This window comes from Diabrotica undecimpunctata, chromosome 1, assembly GCF_040954645.1.
Source record: "Diabrotica undecimpunctata isolate CICGRU chromosome 1, icDiaUnde3, whole genome shotgun sequence".
Classification (NCBI taxonomy): Eukaryota; Metazoa; Arthropoda; class Insecta; order Coleoptera; family Chrysomelidae; genus Diabrotica; species Diabrotica undecimpunctata.
This window is the reverse complement of record NC_092803.1, coordinates 73156704-73176642: the sequence shown is the minus strand read 5'-3', so window position 1 is coordinate 73176642 and position 19939 is coordinate 73156704. Positions and strand designations below refer to the sequence as shown.

Here is a 19939-nt window from a genome sequence, read left to right as displayed (position 1 = left end):
TATTTTTTTGTAAAAAAAACATTTTATTGTTATATATTATAGTCAACATGCTTATTATACTGATATTCCAAATTAGTAATGTCTTCATTTTAGTTCGATGAATTCACTGTCTTCGAATTCAATATTTACTGTAGATACTTTCAAATCATAAAAAATTTCTTAACGACGAGGCATCTCATCAGCTTTGGAAACATACTGACATCGCTAAGGACCACATCGGTAGAATAAGACGAACGAGGGAATAATTCAAGAAACATTTCAAGAGATTTAGCGTAGATAGCTACGTTATTCTGATGGAAAATCGCATACTTAACCAAATGATACTGTTAATTTTTTTTTGTCGCTAATTTATTGTAACAAACGTTGACAATACTTAATACTTATTGCTTTCTGCTTAAGTAGATATTTAATGGAAAATTCCGTCGAATTGTAGCAAAAAAATACCAAAACACCGGTGGAAACAGTCAAAACTATTTAGTTTTTAAATGACGGATAAGATCAAAGCTTAACAGAACGAATTATATATAACTTATTGATAAACTTATTTATTTCACTTACCCTTAACCACTTATCAATACATTTGGCGTGGAATTCGTGTGAGCATGGCAAAACCCTGAGCACTTGCCGAGCTTCGAAGTCGCACATGCAGACTACGCAGGAGGTCTGATCGCCTTCGTGGGTCTCGGCGTCGTATTTGTAGCTGATGAGTTGCTCAATCTCAAGCTTGCTGAGACCTCTAGGGATAACTTCGCCCAGCTGCTCGGCGAGATTGAGAAGAGCTTCGTAGTTTTCAGTTTCAGTAGTGTCTGAGCTGCTTTGGCTGAATGGAGACATTGGCGAGTTTGAGAACATTGTACTAAAAAGAAAAATAGTGCTTTAGTTTTCATTATTTGTATATTTTACCGAGATATATATATATATATATATATATATATATATATATATATATATATATATATATATATTTATATATATATATATATTTATATATATATATATATATATATATATATATATTTATATATATATATATTTATATATATATATATATATATATATATATATATATATATATATATATATTGTTCTCAATCTTATATATTTTAGAATCTTGACAAAGGCAAGGGTTGCCTGCCGAAACGTTGACTTAAATGGCACAATAAAATCTAGTTTCAAATTTAATATTATTTATTGAACCTAACCCCAAGAAATACTAATTTTAAATTAAATATAGTATAGTTCAAGAAACTCAATAAAGCAATATATATATATATATATATATATATATATATATATATATATATATATATATATATATATATATATATATATATATTTAACAAAAAGTAATGCTTCCCATAGCAGCAATTCCGAATTTAAAATATCAAACCTACTTAGAAATAATTAAAAAAAAAGATGTATTAAGATGATTCGATTCTTATTTATTTTGCATATCATCATCAACTAGCCTCTAACGTCCACTGCTGAACATAGGCCTCTCGCATGCTTTTCCACTTAGTCCGATTTTGCGCCATCTGAATAAAATTTGTAGTCACTCTTTTTATGTCATCTGTCCATCTCGTTGGGGGTCGACCTCTATTTATGTTAGCCTGTATTCGGGGTCTCCATTCCAAAATTCTTTTTGTCCACCGGTCATCAACTGATCTTGCTACATGACCTGCCCAGTTCTACTTTACTGTTGTTATCCTTTCAATAACGTCTGCTACTCCTGATCTTTTGCGTATAGTAGCATTGGGTGTTCTATCACGTAGAGAAATCCCTAACATTATTCTCTCCATTGCCCTTTCCGCAACTTGTAGTTTACTCACTGTTGTTCTTGTGAGTGTTAGGGTTTCTGCGCCGTAGGTTATCACTGGCAAAATACACTGATTAAATACGTTTCTTTTCAGACACATTGGAATCTTAGACCTAAAAATATCCTTCATCTTTCCAAATGCAGCCCAAGCGAGGTTTATTCTTCTTTTAAGCTCGATTGTTTGGTTGTCTCGACTTATTCTGATCTCATGGCCCAAGTATTTATAGGAGTCAACTGGCTCAAAATTTTTGTCTTCTACTGAGATGTTTTTGTTGTGGACTAAATTTGTCATAAATTGTGTTTTTAAAAAATTTATTTTAAGACCAACTCTTTTTGTGGCAGTATGGAGTTCTTGGAGCATTATCTGTGCCTGATCAAAGCTATCTGCAATAAGAACGATCATCTGTAAATTTAAGGTTACTTTTGTATATACCTATACGTATTTTGTTTATTATGTAGTATAAACTATAAAACCTAACAAACTATGATCTTTCCCACTAACAGAATTTTGTAAGTTTAAGTATATATTATCTTTGATATCCTTAAATGTAGTCAGTAATTCATCGCAGTTTTATAGTTAAACAATATTGCGATACTTACAAGAAATGTAGTAAAAACCCAGCGGGAGCGGCAATGAGTGGAGGACTGTGATGCCAACGGGTCCTTTGAGACAGCAAACGGGCATTTCTGTGCTGACGTGTGCGACTAGCGTGTAGAATATCCAACGGGGAGGCACCTCGAGTTTCTGTAGAGAGGAACAGAGAAGCCGGCGAAGACATCTGAATGGGCGGTACATGAAGTGAAGATGCCCCATGAATGGCGGAATGAGTGTGAGCATGATGGTGATGTTCATTGAGCAGATCTAGTTCAAATGTGTCAGGTCTCTGTAAAAAAGATAAATACTTATAACAAATTTAAGCGCGTATAAGGAGGTAGCATTAGATGTCTCTTCTTTGAAGATTTGACAACATAAAATAAACCGTTACCTTTGCTACAAATCTTTAGACGTACCTGTGGAGGAATACGTTGATGAGAGTAATGCTGAGGCGGCACAGGAACTGCGCTAGGTGCTGGAGGTCCGAATGTGGCGAAAGTCTGATGGGGGAGACAGCCGGGTGGGAATTGTTGTGGTACTAGCGGCGGTACAGCGGCGTATACATTATGTAAATGACAGTTGTGCATGTGAGGCGGTGCGCTCGGTGGAACTGTGCATAGAGACACGTGTGGGGTTGTGGTGTAGCTCCAAACTGCTTCGTGGTTCATTGGAATTGTCACTGGGACCTATCAAAAAAGCAATTAATCACATATTCAATACCTGTTTTACAAGATCTTTGGGTGCGTTTCCAGTATTTTCCTTACCTGCATTGGAGGATGCGAAGTGGATGGAGGATGTTGCCTGGGAGACCTGCGAGGTGGTGAAGGAGGCTGTACATTTAAGTCAATATGATGACCGGAGCGGGACAAACGTCTACGTTTGCAAGATGGACTTTCACTTTTGATGTACTCATCACTGGACTGCCGATAATATGGCGGAGAATGCTGCTGGAAATGAACCGGGCTCATCCGCATATCTGAAAATCACAATTTGGATTTGCCGTTAACAACAGGGTTCAGAAAATATTCCTCTAGGTTAAGAGATGATTCCGGTATCTTTGGAAAGAATAATATTTACTACCGGCAAAGTGTCTAGTCACTGCATCGGACAATGTTACAAATTAATATATCGGCTATTCATTATATTTTTAACCTTTATGAACAATTTTCTGCTTAAAATTATATAAAAAAAAGGAAATCTGCAGCATCATCTCCTTTTTTCCTTCACTCTGAATGTATGACTCTTTAGGTAACTAACAATCATAACACTTATGTGTTATGTTATAATAAAATATCTCCTAATATAGCTTATCCTACAAAGACCCTAGTATATAAAATAGAGCAGCAGAAATTATTTGGGCCCTAAACGATTCCAGACAAACTGGGAGCAATGTCTAACTTGCTTTAGACCAAAGAACAAATGACAAACAAAAATTTGGCAAAATTACTGCATGATCGCCCTTTCTAGAAATGGAATGCAGTAAAATAGTGTGATTTAGATTTTGGTTAGGAGAGAAAAGACTACACAGAATATTCACTGAAGAGATCATAACTTTTAACTTACAAATTTTACTTTCAACTTATTTAAAGTTCTGAGGAATATTAACACTAAATAAAAAATAAAAAATAAATATTATCTCTTGATATTAATTCTACATCTATTTGAAGAACTTTATTTATAATATCTTCCTTAGTAGTGACAGATTCAGAGAATACCTTATTTTTAACATATTTTAACATATCCCCAAATATCTTAGTCTAACGGTGGCAATTCTGGGAATCTTGGTAGCCAGAGAAACGGACCTTTCGTTCGTGTAACCTTTTGGCTAAGGTCTTCTGGCACATTAAGCAATGTGCCAACTCCTCGAATATGGTGAGCCGGTGCTCCATCTTGATGAAGCCAAGCCTCGTTAGCTTCATTATTATATAAACCGTGCAGTGCTGATACAATTATGTGCCTTAAAATGTTGTAATAACATTCTCCGTTCAAATTTTCGTCATAAATAATGAGAGCGAATATATTATTATTTTTCATAGCACAAAAAACATTAAACGAAAAAGACGCTTGAAATTTACTATCCCATATGAGTTGAGGAATTTCGTCACTCCAGAAGTGACAGTTACGGCGGTTAAACATACCATTTTTTGTAAACTTCGATTCATCACACCAAATAATTTTTTTTTTGTAAAATCTTGATCTTCTTGGCATTTCATTAAAACCCATTCATAAAATTCTATACGTCTTATATAATCTCCAGGATATAAATGTTGAACTGAATATTCCATGAGCTACTTGATAAATAAATGTTTTGTGACAAAAATGTATAAAGTTAATTTATTTGAAAACTGCAAGAGATAGTTATAGGGAATACTAATACGATCGATAGTGAGAAACGTATTCTTCTAAAATAATGAATCACATACAGGGTGTCCCTAAAAAAAAAAGGAATTAGGCGAAAATTTAGGATTCCGGTTTTATGCCAACTTTGACAGCACCCTGTATAATGAAAAAGGCAACTTTACACTGTAAATGATAAAGCTGTGTATGTTTGATACGTTCCTAAGGAAGGTAAACCTTTATTCAAATTACACTAGAGGATATTGAGCTTTATATACATGGTAGAAAAGTGTAATTTTCATGTAAAAACCATGATAACTCAAAAACGGTCACAATAGGTATAGGAACAAAAAATGTTCAGAATAACCTGAATACTTCTAAAATTAAAAATACACAGGGTGTCCCATTAAAAAAAACGAAGTTATACGCAACTTCCGGTGTAGATGATGATATTTTCATTAAATAGTTAACTCTTCAAAACGTCTTCTATCCAATTTTCCTAATTCAGTTAACTTTAGTTCTGGAGATATTTCTAACTGGCCGTTTTTCTGCCGCACCCTGTATACTATATGGTGCTGTTGTACTATATATACTATATAGTATATCAGAAGTAACAACAATATCACTAATTAACAGCTTATATGTTTAGTAGTATGTTCTTAATACCAAGAACAATACATATCTTTAATGTAGTATCCAGTAAAGATACATAAAATATAGTTGAAGACCAACTCTAAACTTTTTAGCACAATTCGTTCGTGACATTTGACTCTTGCTTACATTACTAATATTATTGGGTCAAAATAAAACATAGTAGTCCATCTGTTAATAATAACGACAAGGAACAATGAGTAGAGGAAAAAACGAAGCAATAAAAAAAATGCTAGAAGAAAGTATCTAAAAGCAAACAATTCAGTTATTTTAAAATTTAAACTTCACTTTGAAAAAGCATAAACAAGGAAACATAAGAATCTAAAAGCTCGAAAAACATCGGAAGAAAAACATAGTCCATGGTTCATGAGTTTGACGATTACATTCCTTTATAATATATCAGTTATTTGAATTATATTCTCCGATGTAAATTTAAGCCACTAAAACTTCTAGACACTCTACCAAATTCATGCACAATAATCACAACCCTCTACCAAAATGCCATTTCAGCAGGTTTGACTTTTTTAAAATTGATTTCAATACCTACGTGTTTCATCGCCCCTGTGGGGGCTAGGTATAAACATGGTATTTAGAGGACTTTTGGCATATTTTCTCGTATACCTGAAGAAGACAAGTATTAAAACGCCATCTTTATGAAGCAATTAAAAATTAAAAACATATATACCTATCCCGTGTCTCCTTCTTCCGTGAGAAAAGTCCATCATGGCTCTTGGGTGCATCTGTAGACCTTCAGCTGGGGGTGTGTTCATATTCATCATGCCATTACCGTTTTCGCAGATGTTGATATGCAGAGGTGGAGAGATGTGACGTCTATCGACCAAGCTGGGAATATGGCGACGATCTCCAGTGTTTCCTACCGGAACCCCAGGATTAGGGTGGAAACTCTGGCCTCCGGCATTAGCACCGTGTCCGATAGGCATTGAGACGACACGTAGGGTTTGGTGTTGATGTCCTGTGAAGGAGCAAAATAGAAATTAAATTTGAAAATGTATGAGGTGTTCAATTAATATTGATAAATTATATAAAACTACTATACAAGTCCTCGGGACTTCTGCTATACAGGGTGCGCCAAACCTCTGGCTTTCTTTGATTATGGCTAAACTATGGAGTATGTAAAAAAATGTTTCAAACAAAATTGATATATAACAAAGACTTCTATACTTTAAAATTATTTTAGATTATACAGTGTTAGTCAAAATAACGGAATGAACCAAGTTGTTTTTTTAAATGGAACACCCTGTATATTAAAGCATTTTTGAATATATTTTTTAAAAATATGAAGAGTTTGTTTAAGGTTTTACACGCCTACTTATTTTACACTTTTATTGAATAAAACGGTAACATTTAAAGGGCTGTCGATTAGGTTTCCAAGGTAATGAAAATGAAAGTGATATGTCAAAGATTTTCTAGTGTAAAGTTATTTTTAAATAATTTGATATTTTTGAAATCGAGCCATACAATATACAGTGTGATCACTATTTTCAAATACAAAATTTTCTCTTTTTTTTTAGAACACCTTTTATATTAGTACTGTATTTTATAGAAAATATTAAAACCTTTCTTTTGATATTAGGTTTTATGTACATAGCGTGTTTAGTTTTGTAGATATTTAGACAAAAACTATAGATTCCATGTTTTTGTAGATTTTTTTATAAATAAGTTTTGTGTTACTACTGGAATGTATCACACAAAAATTATAAAAATTATAATCTAATTTTATAAACATAAATCAAAATATCAAAATTAAAAAAAGTAATTTGAACTTAATATCTCATTATGTTACCATATATAATATTTACCCAACAGATAAGCTTTATTCATAAATGCATTATTAACTATGTTAATAAATGTTAAAAAGCTGTCCAATATGTTTAACACACAGTCATGTACGGTTGATAAAGAAATACCGAACGCCCTATAGCATTTCAGGTCCAACACTGTCAAAGGCATTTTGTGTACGAATTTTCATATTATCCTGTGTTATGGGACAAATGAAGATCCTCTAACAAGCCAAGCAACTCGCCTGTTAAAAACCTATGATACTCATTGCCAGTAACCGTTTGGAAAAATAAGTTCCAGTAACATATGATCCAACAATGCCTCTCCAAATGTTCAACGACCACTTGTTCTGGGACGTAACTCGAAATAAGTGAAGATTTTCATCACATTAATAATGATAATCTGCTAATGAACCTATTGCGATAAAATGTCTATTAGTCAGAAATACAATATTTTTCAAAAAATTTACGTTTCGACTTAACATTTCTTCCGCCTACATTACAAAACTCATTTTTCTTTAAAAATCATTTCGTTTAATTCCTGATGCACCTAAATTTTAAATGAGTGATTTTTTTTATTTTGTTCTTGTATGTTGTTGCATTTAACTCTGTATTTTGGCACAGTTGGCGAGTATTTATATTTGAATTCTCTATTAAATGTACCATAACTCGTATCGTCTGTTCATACCCATCCCTAAAACCGTTTTTGGAATTACGAAGTGTTTACGAAGTTTTTTTTTGTAGGATGTCTTTTGCGCGGATATCTCTGTTTATCTTATATACTAAAAGGCTAAGCCCTTTTCTTGTGCGCAATACTACTCCTAAACGGTGATAGATAGGAGAATAATTTTTTCGAATAATTAAACAGATTGTTGAGTAGATTCCTCCTAAGGTTTAAAATTTAAAAAATTCGAACCGGTTTAAAAATGGCGGCCATAAAATGAATTTTTCCTATAGTAAAGTATAGGAATTCAATATTATACACAATGCAACAACGCGTCAATTCTCGAATGCTGGAATGCACCAACAAGTGTTTCCACTTAAGGAATAACGATAATGACCACTCAAAATTCGGGATCCTCCTGTCTCCGATTTTAATTTATGGGGTCTGTTTTACACCATCTGATGAGTTGGTATTTTTTTATTTTTATGTTTAGTTAGAAAGTATTCTATTTCCAACAAGTGCAGCGTGTGTGAGGTGTTGTGATTGATATTTAGAGATTTAGACTACGTTTTGAGTTTAATACTTGAAGAATTGTTTTCTGTATTTTTTAAATTTAAATAATATTTAAATATAAATTTAGTTAGTTAGTTAGAGTTCTCTAACCGACTTCTTTTTCTTAAACGTGGCATTTTACAATCTAAAATATGCAAAAAAAAGTTACTTCTGGTTTTACTTCCGTTTTTTATTTAGGAGGGGCGGAGTCTAACAATCATATTGTTTCCGTTTCCTAATGTAAATCTTCCTGAAAATCCTAAAAAACTACTGTATCGATTTTCAATTTAAAAAAAATGGCGTCGATACAGTTTATTTTTAGGATTTTTGGAACATTTACACCAGGCGACGGAAACGATGGATCGTTAGACTCCGCCCCCCTTAAATATCAGCAAAACTTACATCAAAAGTCGATGTCGAGTTGGTCCGCTAGTACATGTTTAAAGCTAGTAAACAGTTTCTGAAACTAGTAAACTTTGGGTTGAAAAATTCATATTTAAAATATAAAAATATGATGTCACAACCATATTAACAGCTGTTGTGACACAAGTAGATATTTATTTTATTAAAAATTTAACACGTTATACATACATTTAACGTTTTTTGTTTCATACTTTATACGTTCTCAGAATGTCGGTATTGATATTAAAAAGTTATTAACTGATCTTTCTCAAAAATACAATTTAACTTAGGATAAGTTTAGTAAAGCGAAGCGATCATAAATTCATTTATTTGCTCAAAATTACTAAAGTAGATTTTAAAATTAGTCGTTCATTTATTGAATAATTAATTAATGAATATTGATTATATTTATTAGTATGTAAATATTATTTTCTAATATGATGAGGTTTGTGAGTAATGAATTCCACTAATGTTTACTAGTATACTCTCTTTTTTTTAATTTTCATATTTTGAATTATGTTTATAAAATTACTTATATTTTTAAATCTATAGTTCTTCTCAAATATCTACAAAATTAAACAAACTAGGCATGTAAAACCTCATACCAAAAGAAAGGTTGTGATTTTTTCTATAAAATACAATACTAATATACAGGGTGTTCTATTTAAAAAAAATTAGAAAATTTTGTATTTGAAAGTAGTGATCACACTGTAGGTATATTATATGCCTGCGTTTTAAAGATATTAAATTAAAATAGCAAATTAAAAACAGCACTAGGCTAGAAAATGTTTGACATATCAGTTACATTTTGATTACCTTGAAAACCTAATCCACAGCGTTTTAAATATTACCGTTTTTCTCAAGAAAAGTGTAAATATTTCAAAATTTAATACCTTTAGGCCTATAAAACCTTATATAAACTCTTCATATTTTAAAAAAATACATTAAAAAATGTTTTAATATATAGGTTGTTCCATTTAAAAAAACACGACTTTGGTTCATTCCTTTGTTCTGACTGACCCTGTATAATTAAAAATATTTTAAATTGTAGAAGTCTTTCATATACATCAGATTTGTTTCAAACATTTTTTATATAGTCCATAGTCTAGCAGTAATCAATGAAAGCCAGAGCTTCGGCGCACCCTGTACATAAGCTCTTCGTCAACACTTAATATATATTTTATTCGACTGAATAGCGACATCGAATATTCTATGAACTACGGTAAGTTCTCATATTTTCCTTTCTTAAACGAAATCTTCACCATTTGGGTATTTACTAAATTTTTTATAGATACCTACATACCTATGTACAATAATTGCTATGTATTGCTATTATTATGTTCAAATTTGAGGAATGTAACCTAGACCCAATTGTAAGACAAATTTTGATATGCTCTTGATAAAATATCACAACCAACAGCCAATTTTAGTTCCGAAGACGCAAGAACTAAATTGAAATATTTTTGATGCTGAAAAAAATAATGAATCAGGTTATTTATTTATATTATGTACATATAAAATATATATACTTATTTATGTACAGTATACAAGAGACTTTGTAGGCCTAAGGGAAAAAGTTACATTTGAACTTTATGCTATTTTTCGGTAAAAATCTTGACAACCATATTCTTTTGTCTTCTATTTCTCTTCTCCAGTCTAAGTAACCTACTTCCTTTAAGTCACTCTCAATCTTTTCTATGTATCATGACCTTCTTCTTATGCTTCCTATGGGCCTCCTACGTGAGCCCAGTCATCTCATTCTTTGTACATTGACATATGTGGTAATTTTAAGCTCCTTGCTAATATTCCTCATGGTAGGTTCTTGTACTCCATCATTCTTCACTCTTTACCCCTCCCAAAAATCGTCTCAGTATTTTTCGGTCCAATCTTTCTAGCCGCTTCTCAACTTTATTCAGCATCTCGCATGAATATGTAGTAGTAGTCATACTACTGTACAAATATAATACTCCAGTAACTGGGGCTATTCACCTCCCAATTTTGTCGGTCTGAACCGATTTCTCTTCAAATTTGGTGAGTTGATGGGAAAGTGCTCAAATAACAAAAATGAGAATCGATAGCGGATTAAATTCTAAGAAACTTTTGTTCTGTAGAGTTTTTTTAGAAAGTCATTGCTTTTTGAGCTATTTATAGTTGAAAACAGCGAATTTTCATTAAACCAAGTCACGTTTTTAAGGGGTTTTCATGAATAACTCAAAAAATATGTCAAACAAAACTGAAGCTTATAAAAAAAGAATCAGATTCATTTTTTACAAGATATTTTAGATACAATACAAAGTGAGATATGGTCGGTAAAAGGAGATATTTTTTTGCGAATAATCAATACACTGATGTAAGATTTCCAAACATGATAAATCGGACAGAAATTTGGGATATTAAGTTTTATAATTCAGTGCTTGTCAATGTATCATCATCATAAGTGGCTCGACAATCCGTTGTGGATCTTGGCCTGCTCACAAAGAAGTCGCCACTCCTGTCGATTCCTGGCAACTTCCCTCCATCTTCTAACCCCTAGAATCTGTAGGTCTTCTTCCACATCATCAATCCATCTCATTCGTGGTCGTCCTCTGCTTCTTGTGCCCTCTGGTTTTGAAAATGTTAATCTCTTCGTGTATTCGTGATCTGACATCCTAGCAATGTGTCCAGTCCATCTAAGTCTCTGCACTTTAACGAATTTCACAATATCTGGATCGGTGTATAACTGATAATAGTCAATAGCTTGTCAATGTATAGTTAGGAGAAATGTATAAGCTACATGTTGTGATTTGTAGCTGGATTTGTGATTCTGGACACCATGTTGTTATTGCAAGACCTTTTAATGCAGTGTTTAGATGGAGTTTACGGTGGAAGATTTCCACTACTGCGGAGTTTTTTCATGAAGTTCATGTAAAGATTGTTTTTGTTTTTTCAGATAAGGTTGAGTCACAATTGACCGTTTACGTTTGTTCTTGGTTTATGTTTTGGAAAACACAGCATGAATAGGACGGAAGATACGGTTTTCATTGTATTTGAAAGAGATCACAAGGGAGGTTTGAAGCTAGAAGGTTTCGAAAGAGAGAAATATATAACCTTGACGTCTAAAGCTAAGAATGTATGAGAATTCTTCCCCCGGAATGGCTGCTTTAAGAAACGAAACTTCAGAGCCCTAGACTTGTAACCGCATTTTCAATAATTTCGTGCGCAATAAACGGAGATACGTTAAATATTAGGATTCTTTTTGTTGGAGGCCAGTTTACGTATATTTAAAGTTAGGGAACCGATTTGTATAGTAGGATGAGATTTTACAAGTTCATCTACTATATGTTTATTAATTAGATACATACAGACCCTGTTGTCGGAGATTCTCGAGACGAAACAGATGTTCTTGGATTCGACAATATCACCCATTTCTTTCACATAATCAAACAAGTTGAGACTGTCTTAGGAAACTGCTGGTAAGGAGTAAAATCGCTTGTTCTTTCTTTGGATAGGTGGCTTCGGTGATGTTTTTGTTGCTGCTACATATGAACTCGCAGAAGTGTTGAAAGCAGGTATATTTTATATTTTTTTTTGTATTGAGGCAAACTTGATAATAGATCTTTAATGAAACCGTTAAAAGTAGCATCTAACTAATTCCATTATCATTTCGTGTTTTGTTCTATTTTAAATTTGTTTAAATACAAAAAAAAACAAAAGACAAAAATAATGTAATTGCACAATACAAATAGCAATTGGATATTTAGAAAGGTTTTAAGCATTTATTAAATTAATTTTGAACAATGACTCAAGATATTTTTTTTTCAAAAGATATGTGTTCCACATGAGCCCATGATTGCAACTACTCATCTTATCTTCGCTTGTAATGGTGTTGTTGATCATTACTTGAGGTAGATTCTATCGTATGTCAATTAGAGTAGTTGTGACTGTCCAAAAATACCTGATTATACTCATTGTTTAAAAAAAAACATATTATGAAAAAGTATTTGTACACTGTACTGCAAAATACAAGTTATAACACAATATTAACTCTTTTTTTAAAGTGTGATTATCAAAATGATATTACCCATTTGGAACAATCTGGAAACAAATTGTTGAACCATGAACCATTCATTATACTTTACACAATACAATTTTATATCACTCAGATACAATTTTTTAAGGACATGATAACATAATGGAATATTTTTAAATGTTGAATTTTGAATGAAACGGATTTTAATTAAAAGAAAAATATTTATTTAGAAAAATTGTGTAAAGGATAATTATATGACACATAAAATTAAAAAAAAAACGTGGTGCATATTAGGCTGTACTGTAGACTAGCGGGAAGGTTCATACTATGTTTTCTGTATTTTTATTATTTATTTATTATTTTTATGAATTTTTAATAGATTTTAATGAAATTGAAAAAGGTTACATGTTGTAGAACGGACAAGCCTAGTCGCGTAAATGGACTCTTCAAACTGTTAGTGTTTCATGGCGCTTCTTCCGTGACGCTCGCCTCAACCAATTACTATAGAGAAACAGTAATACAAGCCAGTATAGAAGCTTCGCTTCAATAATAGCATCAATTACAATTAGCAATAGAAAAATAGCATTAAATAAAAAAATAATAATTTTTGTTTTTAAATTAAAAATATATGAACAGGTATTTATTTATTATTATTGTTATTGGTTATACATAAACTGGACTAATCTACAATAGTTTTTTCTGGATTTTGTTGCTGTTCTCTTGTGATTTAAGTTCCCAGGTTTAAAGACTTATGGTTTTCACAATTCATATGTTAATAAATTACTTTCCATTCCTTTCTTTTTAAAAAAACAAACATAAATAAGTAGCTGTTAAAATATTTGTTAGGTTTTCTTCCAATTCTTCTTTTACAATAACCATTATCACCTACTTCATATGGCTCATTATTAATAAAGTATTTAACAATTTATATTGAAGAGAAAGATCAAATGGCCGTCTTCTAAATGCAAAACCTGACAAGACAGATGTTTTCAGAAACTAGATTTAAACAACAATTGAGAGGTTTGGCATCATTACTTGTCCTTGTACTGTACCCACTACTTGTACTGTACATTATTACTACTACAGACCTACTTCCCTCTGGGCTTTCCCAGAACACATTGTTTATAAGGCGATTGTTGTTACTGTGTATCACATGCCATGTCCATCTGAGTCTATTGGCCTTTTTATATATGACTAGATTTTCTTTTCCGAATAGAGACTCTAGCTCGTTATTGTATCTGCCCCTCCATTCGTTTGTCACACTGTCTCTGCAAAGGCCACATATCATTTGAAGAATTTTACGTTCCCACACCAGCAATTTATTTATTTCTCTTTTTGTTAGCGTCCATGTTTCGCTTCCATACGCGACTGCTGGTCGTATTATAGTCTTATATATCCGGATTTTTGAACCTCGTGAAAAAAGTTTTGACGAGCTATACAAATATCTAAAAAAATTTATTCTAATTAATGATGTCAATTGATTTTCATTACTTGCCAAAATATATTAATTAACAATATTATTATAAAATAGCTCAATTAATACTTTATAATAATTACTATTTAAATGGGAATAAGCCACAATTAAAGGTTAAAGTATGTTTATTGACGTTTCAATTTTCACTTCAGAAATCGTTCTCAAAATACAAACATTAGTAAATTTATCAATTTAGTAAATTTATCAATTTACTAATGTTTGTAGTTTGAGAATGATTTCCGAAGTGGAAATTGAAACATCAATAAAAAATGTACTTTAACCTTTAATTGTAAAATATATGCAGGTAAGAAAAAACGCAGAAATAAGGCAGCCACAAAATATAACAATAGGAGAATACAACATAGAGGAGGTAAAAAACTTTATATACTTGGGATCCCTAGTCACGTCTGATAATAACGTTACGGAGGAAGTGAAGAGGCGAATATTTATTGCAAATAAATGTTACCATGGCTTAATTAGACACCTAAGATCAGATAACGTCGCAAGAAAGACAAAATGCCAAATATATAAAACCCTAATAAGACCGGTACTCACATATGGCTCAGAAACCTGGACACTTACTAAAAGAGAGGAAACGTTGTTAGCCACCTTCGAAAGAAAAATCTTGCGACACATATATAAGGGCACAAAAGAAAACGGAATATGGCGAAGACGATACAACTCTGAACTATACAAAATATACCAGGATCCGGATATTATAACATTCATCAAAATAGGACGGCTGCGTTGGATAGGACATGTAGAAAGAATGGAAGAAGGCGAAATACCAAACAAAATATTCAAACAGATGCCAGTAGGAAAAAGAACAAGAGGAAGACCGAAACTGAGATACTTAGAACAAATAGAAAATGATATAACAACCTTAAAAATAAAAAACTGGAGAAAAAAAGCACGAAACAGATCGGAATGGAGAAGAATCCTTGAACAGGCCAAGACCCAAAAAGGGTTGTCGAGCCAGTGATGATGATGAACCTTTAATTGTGGCTTATTCCCATTTAAATAGTAATTACTTTAACATGCCACAAGATGTGCTTCAGCTTCAGAACAATATAAATTATTATAGCTGTAGCACACAATAGCTTATAAAGATATTTTTGGCTTTGGCAAATTTAAACTAATGCATGCAATTTAAAATATGTATTGCCTTTAAATGATTTGTAGCGTGTATCACTCTTACATACTCAATAACGACACTGCTTCGTTGTTCCTTTGTGTACATGTATCATAATAATCATTTAAAAAAATTGATTTTCAAATTTTACTTCATTCTTTTTTTTTTCAATAACTATACTTTCTTTAGTATTTTTTTTTTATCTTAATTATATGTTCACAAGTATTTTTGTTATTTATATTACTAACCTAACCTAATATAGTTTTTACAAATAAACAGTATGAAAAAAATTACTCATACTAATTTGTGATGAAGTCATATTGGTGTATATACTCCAGTCGTCATAGACGAAAATGCCCCTGAACCTATAAAAATATGAACAAGCTAAGTTTTGCTGAGAGTTAATTTTGAGGCCCCAAAAGAGATGCAAAAAAGTTTGCCACTGATACCTCTAAGGATGTAATGATAAGAATGTTTGTTTCAAACAAAAAATGTAGCTGGGATAATTTTGAAAAAAATGTTGTTTGGCAATTTTTGTGTAGAATGAACCGTTCTGTCAGAAAAAATGCTTGAAGCTATTTTAAATGTCAGTCTACACTCATAAAATTTATAGAACTGGCTACAAAATTTGAGTCTCCCAGGCATAGAAAAAGTTGAAGTAATTTTCCAATTATAGGACATTCATACATTCCACAAGACAGAGTTTTTGACCAAATTTTTAAATGGAATAAAGTTTACAGGTTGTAGAGTCGATACCTTGTTCCTGAACAGAAAACTAAGGTTCAGCTTATTATGAAGCCACCAGCAATTTCAAAAACTCCCAAATGGCATTGCAATTAGAGGAAGGAGTTTCTATAAAAACAATCTCAGTACCAATAAATCTTTGCCAAGAAGGGGACAGAAACTGGCATGAAACCTATAGCCGTATGTATATACATACCTATAGGAGGTATGTTTACCATTAAAAGCAGATAAAAATAACAGTATAAGTAAACTAATTGAAAAGCACTGCAGCAACTCTTGGCAAAACGATGAAACATATCATTTTTCAAGAAAGACTTTGACAAAAAAGGTACAGCATCTACGTCATAAGAAACTGTTTGCTTAACATATCAAGATACTTTGAGGGAAGAGGAAGCAGACAACAACAAATCTGAAAAATTTTATTTGAAACAACACTTACATTATATTATTGCTCTATGTCCGTGAGCACATGTATTTTTGTTTAATAAAGATACCAAAAATGTTTTTCTGATTGTTACCATTTTAAGCAAGAGTTTGTGGTCAAAATATGACATATTCAAAACTGTATCATGCAAAATTCTGATGTAGTAGATTTATCAGACTACTTATTGTGGAGAAATAGCCAAACAACTGATGCAGATTAGTTCAAAGAGAAATAATGTTTCTATCTATAAGTTTTTTCAGATGTACTTCAAATTAGTTTTATTGGACACATCAGATTTTGCATTTAGATGACTGAAATGAGAGTAGAGTGATGGAGTAGCTCTTAGAATATAGCTACAATGTGGGTCAAATTATGATACATTTTATCATCTTTACTGTTGTACATAGATTAGTTTATTTTTATACTGAGTAGAAACAAGACAATCTAATTTATATCAAAAGATAAGTGCTAAAATTACATATTATTAAAAAAAATAATGATAAAGGAAGGAGTTTCCTGTATGTGAAAATGATATGGGATATGTGGATATGTAAAATGGAGCAACAACTAGTGTTAGAAATTATGTAGAAGGGAGTGATAAATTTCTTATGAGAGAACAATTGCATCAGGGCTCAATGCTAAACAGCATGCATTCTCATTACTGCTAGATCAGATAACAAGAAAATTGGAAGGGAGTTTCTTGAAGAAAAAGAACTGAAACTTTTCTAGGCAGAACCTAAATAGCTGGAATTGGGACATGAAATTACTACTAAAACTAAAATAGTAACTTCAGTGAAATGATTTTTATGAAAGTAATTGTTTGATACATATGATTGGTATTATAGAAAAATAGATGTAAACAGGAAAATCAATGAAAATGCTTGTAGTAGAATTAAAGCACGATTAACAAAATGAAAGGGGGTAGTTGTGCATTGTTTTGACTGAAATCTAAATACTAAAAGACCTCTATCAGACTAATTATGTGCAACACTAAAATTATAAAGAATAAAAAAATGCATAATACAATAATGATAATGCTTCATGGCAAAAAACAAAACTAGAGTAAGAGCTGTAAGTAGAAAATAAATGGAAACTATTGTTTACAATAAAATGTCAACTGGAGTATTTTGTGCAAATTAATAAAAACAAAGAAAAGTGCAGGTTACTCCAATATATTATCCAAGAAAATATTACCTGTATGGAGAGATCTGAAGTGAGAAAATTCTTATTTGTTTTGTAGAATGAACAAAATTCACATTACACTAGAACATCCATACATACATACATACATCCAACATCCAGAATGCATATGGCACACCAAAACAGTGTAGCACCAATTAATGCCAAATGAGGGAGCATGGGTTAAGACTGATGGAGAGAAATCCTAATCACATAATTTCACAAAGCACCTCTGAAAATTAAGTTCATGGGGAGAGTAGGAGTAGGATGTAATATTTAAGATAGAAACACAATATGGGGAAATATAACTAGGAAGTCTCTGCCTAAGGATTAGGAAAATTATCAAAAAAATCAAATATATGGTGAAAAAGTTATTTTTCACTGGATTATTAAGAACAGTGTAAATGTTTTAGAATTTGGTCTTCTTATAAATTGGTACACATAAAAGATGTTTCACATCATAGTGTCAAAGTCTTGTATACCAAAGACCACTTTAAAATCTACAAGTCGCATAATTATTATCTGTCTATGTATTATGTATTAGTGTCATGTAATTCATTTGACTACGTCAGTGCGTTTTGTTATCAATATAATTATATATCAATACAAATTCCAGATTTGTGCAGCCCAAATATTAGCCACAGGGACTGTGATAATGTTGTCAATAATAATAAAAATGTTTACCATAAATATAGATTATTATAGTCAGTCATTGGGAAAACGTGACTTCAACAATATTAAAAGGTCTTATAATATATAAACAGAAAATTATTAACATTATTGATTTGGAGTGCTCTGTCTCAGTAAATACTGAGATAGTCAATTAAGAGATGGTTAAAAAAGGCATTAAGTAATAATTGTATATGTGTTGGTATTTAAAAAAAATTGTTAATTCATTTGATATTTTAACAACAATTACACATATCAGCATTAAATGAATTGTGTAAAAGTGGTAATATGTCTTATGATCATAACTTTCCATTACTTGCATTATTTGTGGAATTAAATCCAAATCAGTGATTCCATTAATTTTAATACTAAATTAATTACATGAAGAAATTATTTCCACTTCTACAACTTTATCAATAATAAATCATGCTGATGGCACCAAACCTTAATCATTAAATGTTATTTTTTTATTCTTAAAGTACTAGGTTCCAAGGTACTTTAAGTTGAAATCCATACAGCTGAAGGTTGTAGAGTTGAATCACATTTTCAAGGTCACTACATTGTTTTCAAAACAAAGAATTACAAAAATTAAAATTAATTGTTTGGTATTTAATAAAATTGTTTTAAAGATACTTTTGGTGACCTCCAGCCAATGTCACTTACCTGAAGCTTCGTTGTTGTAATGTGGAAGGTTGTTCCTGGCCCCTGGACTCAGCTGGGGGTTCTTTGGATAGCTATGCAAGTGATTTGGCTCTTTAGGACTGCCATTAGGAGCAACAAGACATTCACTAAAATACATATTTGGAGAAAATTAGATTTAAAAAAGCAGTTGACTTCAAGGACTCACCGTCTATTAAAATTAGTTTCATACTCTCTATTATATTCCTTGGGATATCTGCCTGGCCATTTTTGGTGGTTATGAGGATGGTTAATTGGATGGTTAGAGCGATTTGGATGATTATTGTTGTGTCTGTTGAAATTAGAAGAGTTTCTGCGATGTGGGTTGTGGTTATTGGAATTCATTATCCTACCTAAAACGCAAACATAGTCTAATAATAACTACAAGCCACTACCCAAATATTTGTACTCACGCTATTTCCACGATAATACTCCTTAGAATAATGACGAATAATAAAATTATTCGACGAACTCTATCACCATTCAAACAATCACTAATTATTGAGCAAGAGGGGAAACAGTCATTTCACTATTGTATATCATGCTATTGATCCAAAGGCATTTCACAATTTCTACGAGAAAAAACACACAATTCTTATTTCTATTATTGCTATAACTATTTAGGATGAGATAAACACTTAAATAAATGTAAATTTTTAACTATATAATCGAAAAATTAGAGACGTAGGGAACCACTATTTTTTCCTTTTATTTATCTTGTGCTTATCTCAGCAGTGTTGCCACACTAACTGTTGTCTTTTGTCGATTTTTACTGGTGACGCCACGCCCGCCAAATTTAAAACGCAGGACTCAC

At 31.8% G+C, this 19939-nt stretch overlaps 1 protein-coding gene across 1 annotated transcript in view; it reads right to left on the bottom strand.

The window, feature by feature from the left end:
- The window catches only part of mura (ring finger protein murashka), a 30125-nt gene extending 10246 nt beyond the window's left edge, over positions 1–19879 (bottom strand). The window contains exons 1-8 of the mRNA XM_072544357.1: positions 19539–19879; positions 19295–19478; positions 19111–19235; positions 6085–6372; positions 3176–3387; positions 2828–3097; positions 2417–2700; positions 559–856 (exon numbers count right to left, since the gene is read on the bottom strand). Of these exons, the coding sequence (XP_072400458.1) occupies positions 559–856; positions 2417–2700; positions 2828–3097; positions 3176–3387; positions 6085–6372; positions 19111–19235; positions 19295–19470 (1653 nt within the window). The 5' untranslated portion in view covers positions 19471–19478; positions 19539–19879. The remainder of the gene's footprint in view (positions 1–558; positions 857–2416; positions 2701–2827; positions 3098–3175; positions 3388–6084; positions 6373–19110; positions 19236–19294; positions 19479–19538) is intronic.
- Between the last annotated feature and the right edge of the window lie 60 nt (positions 19880–19939).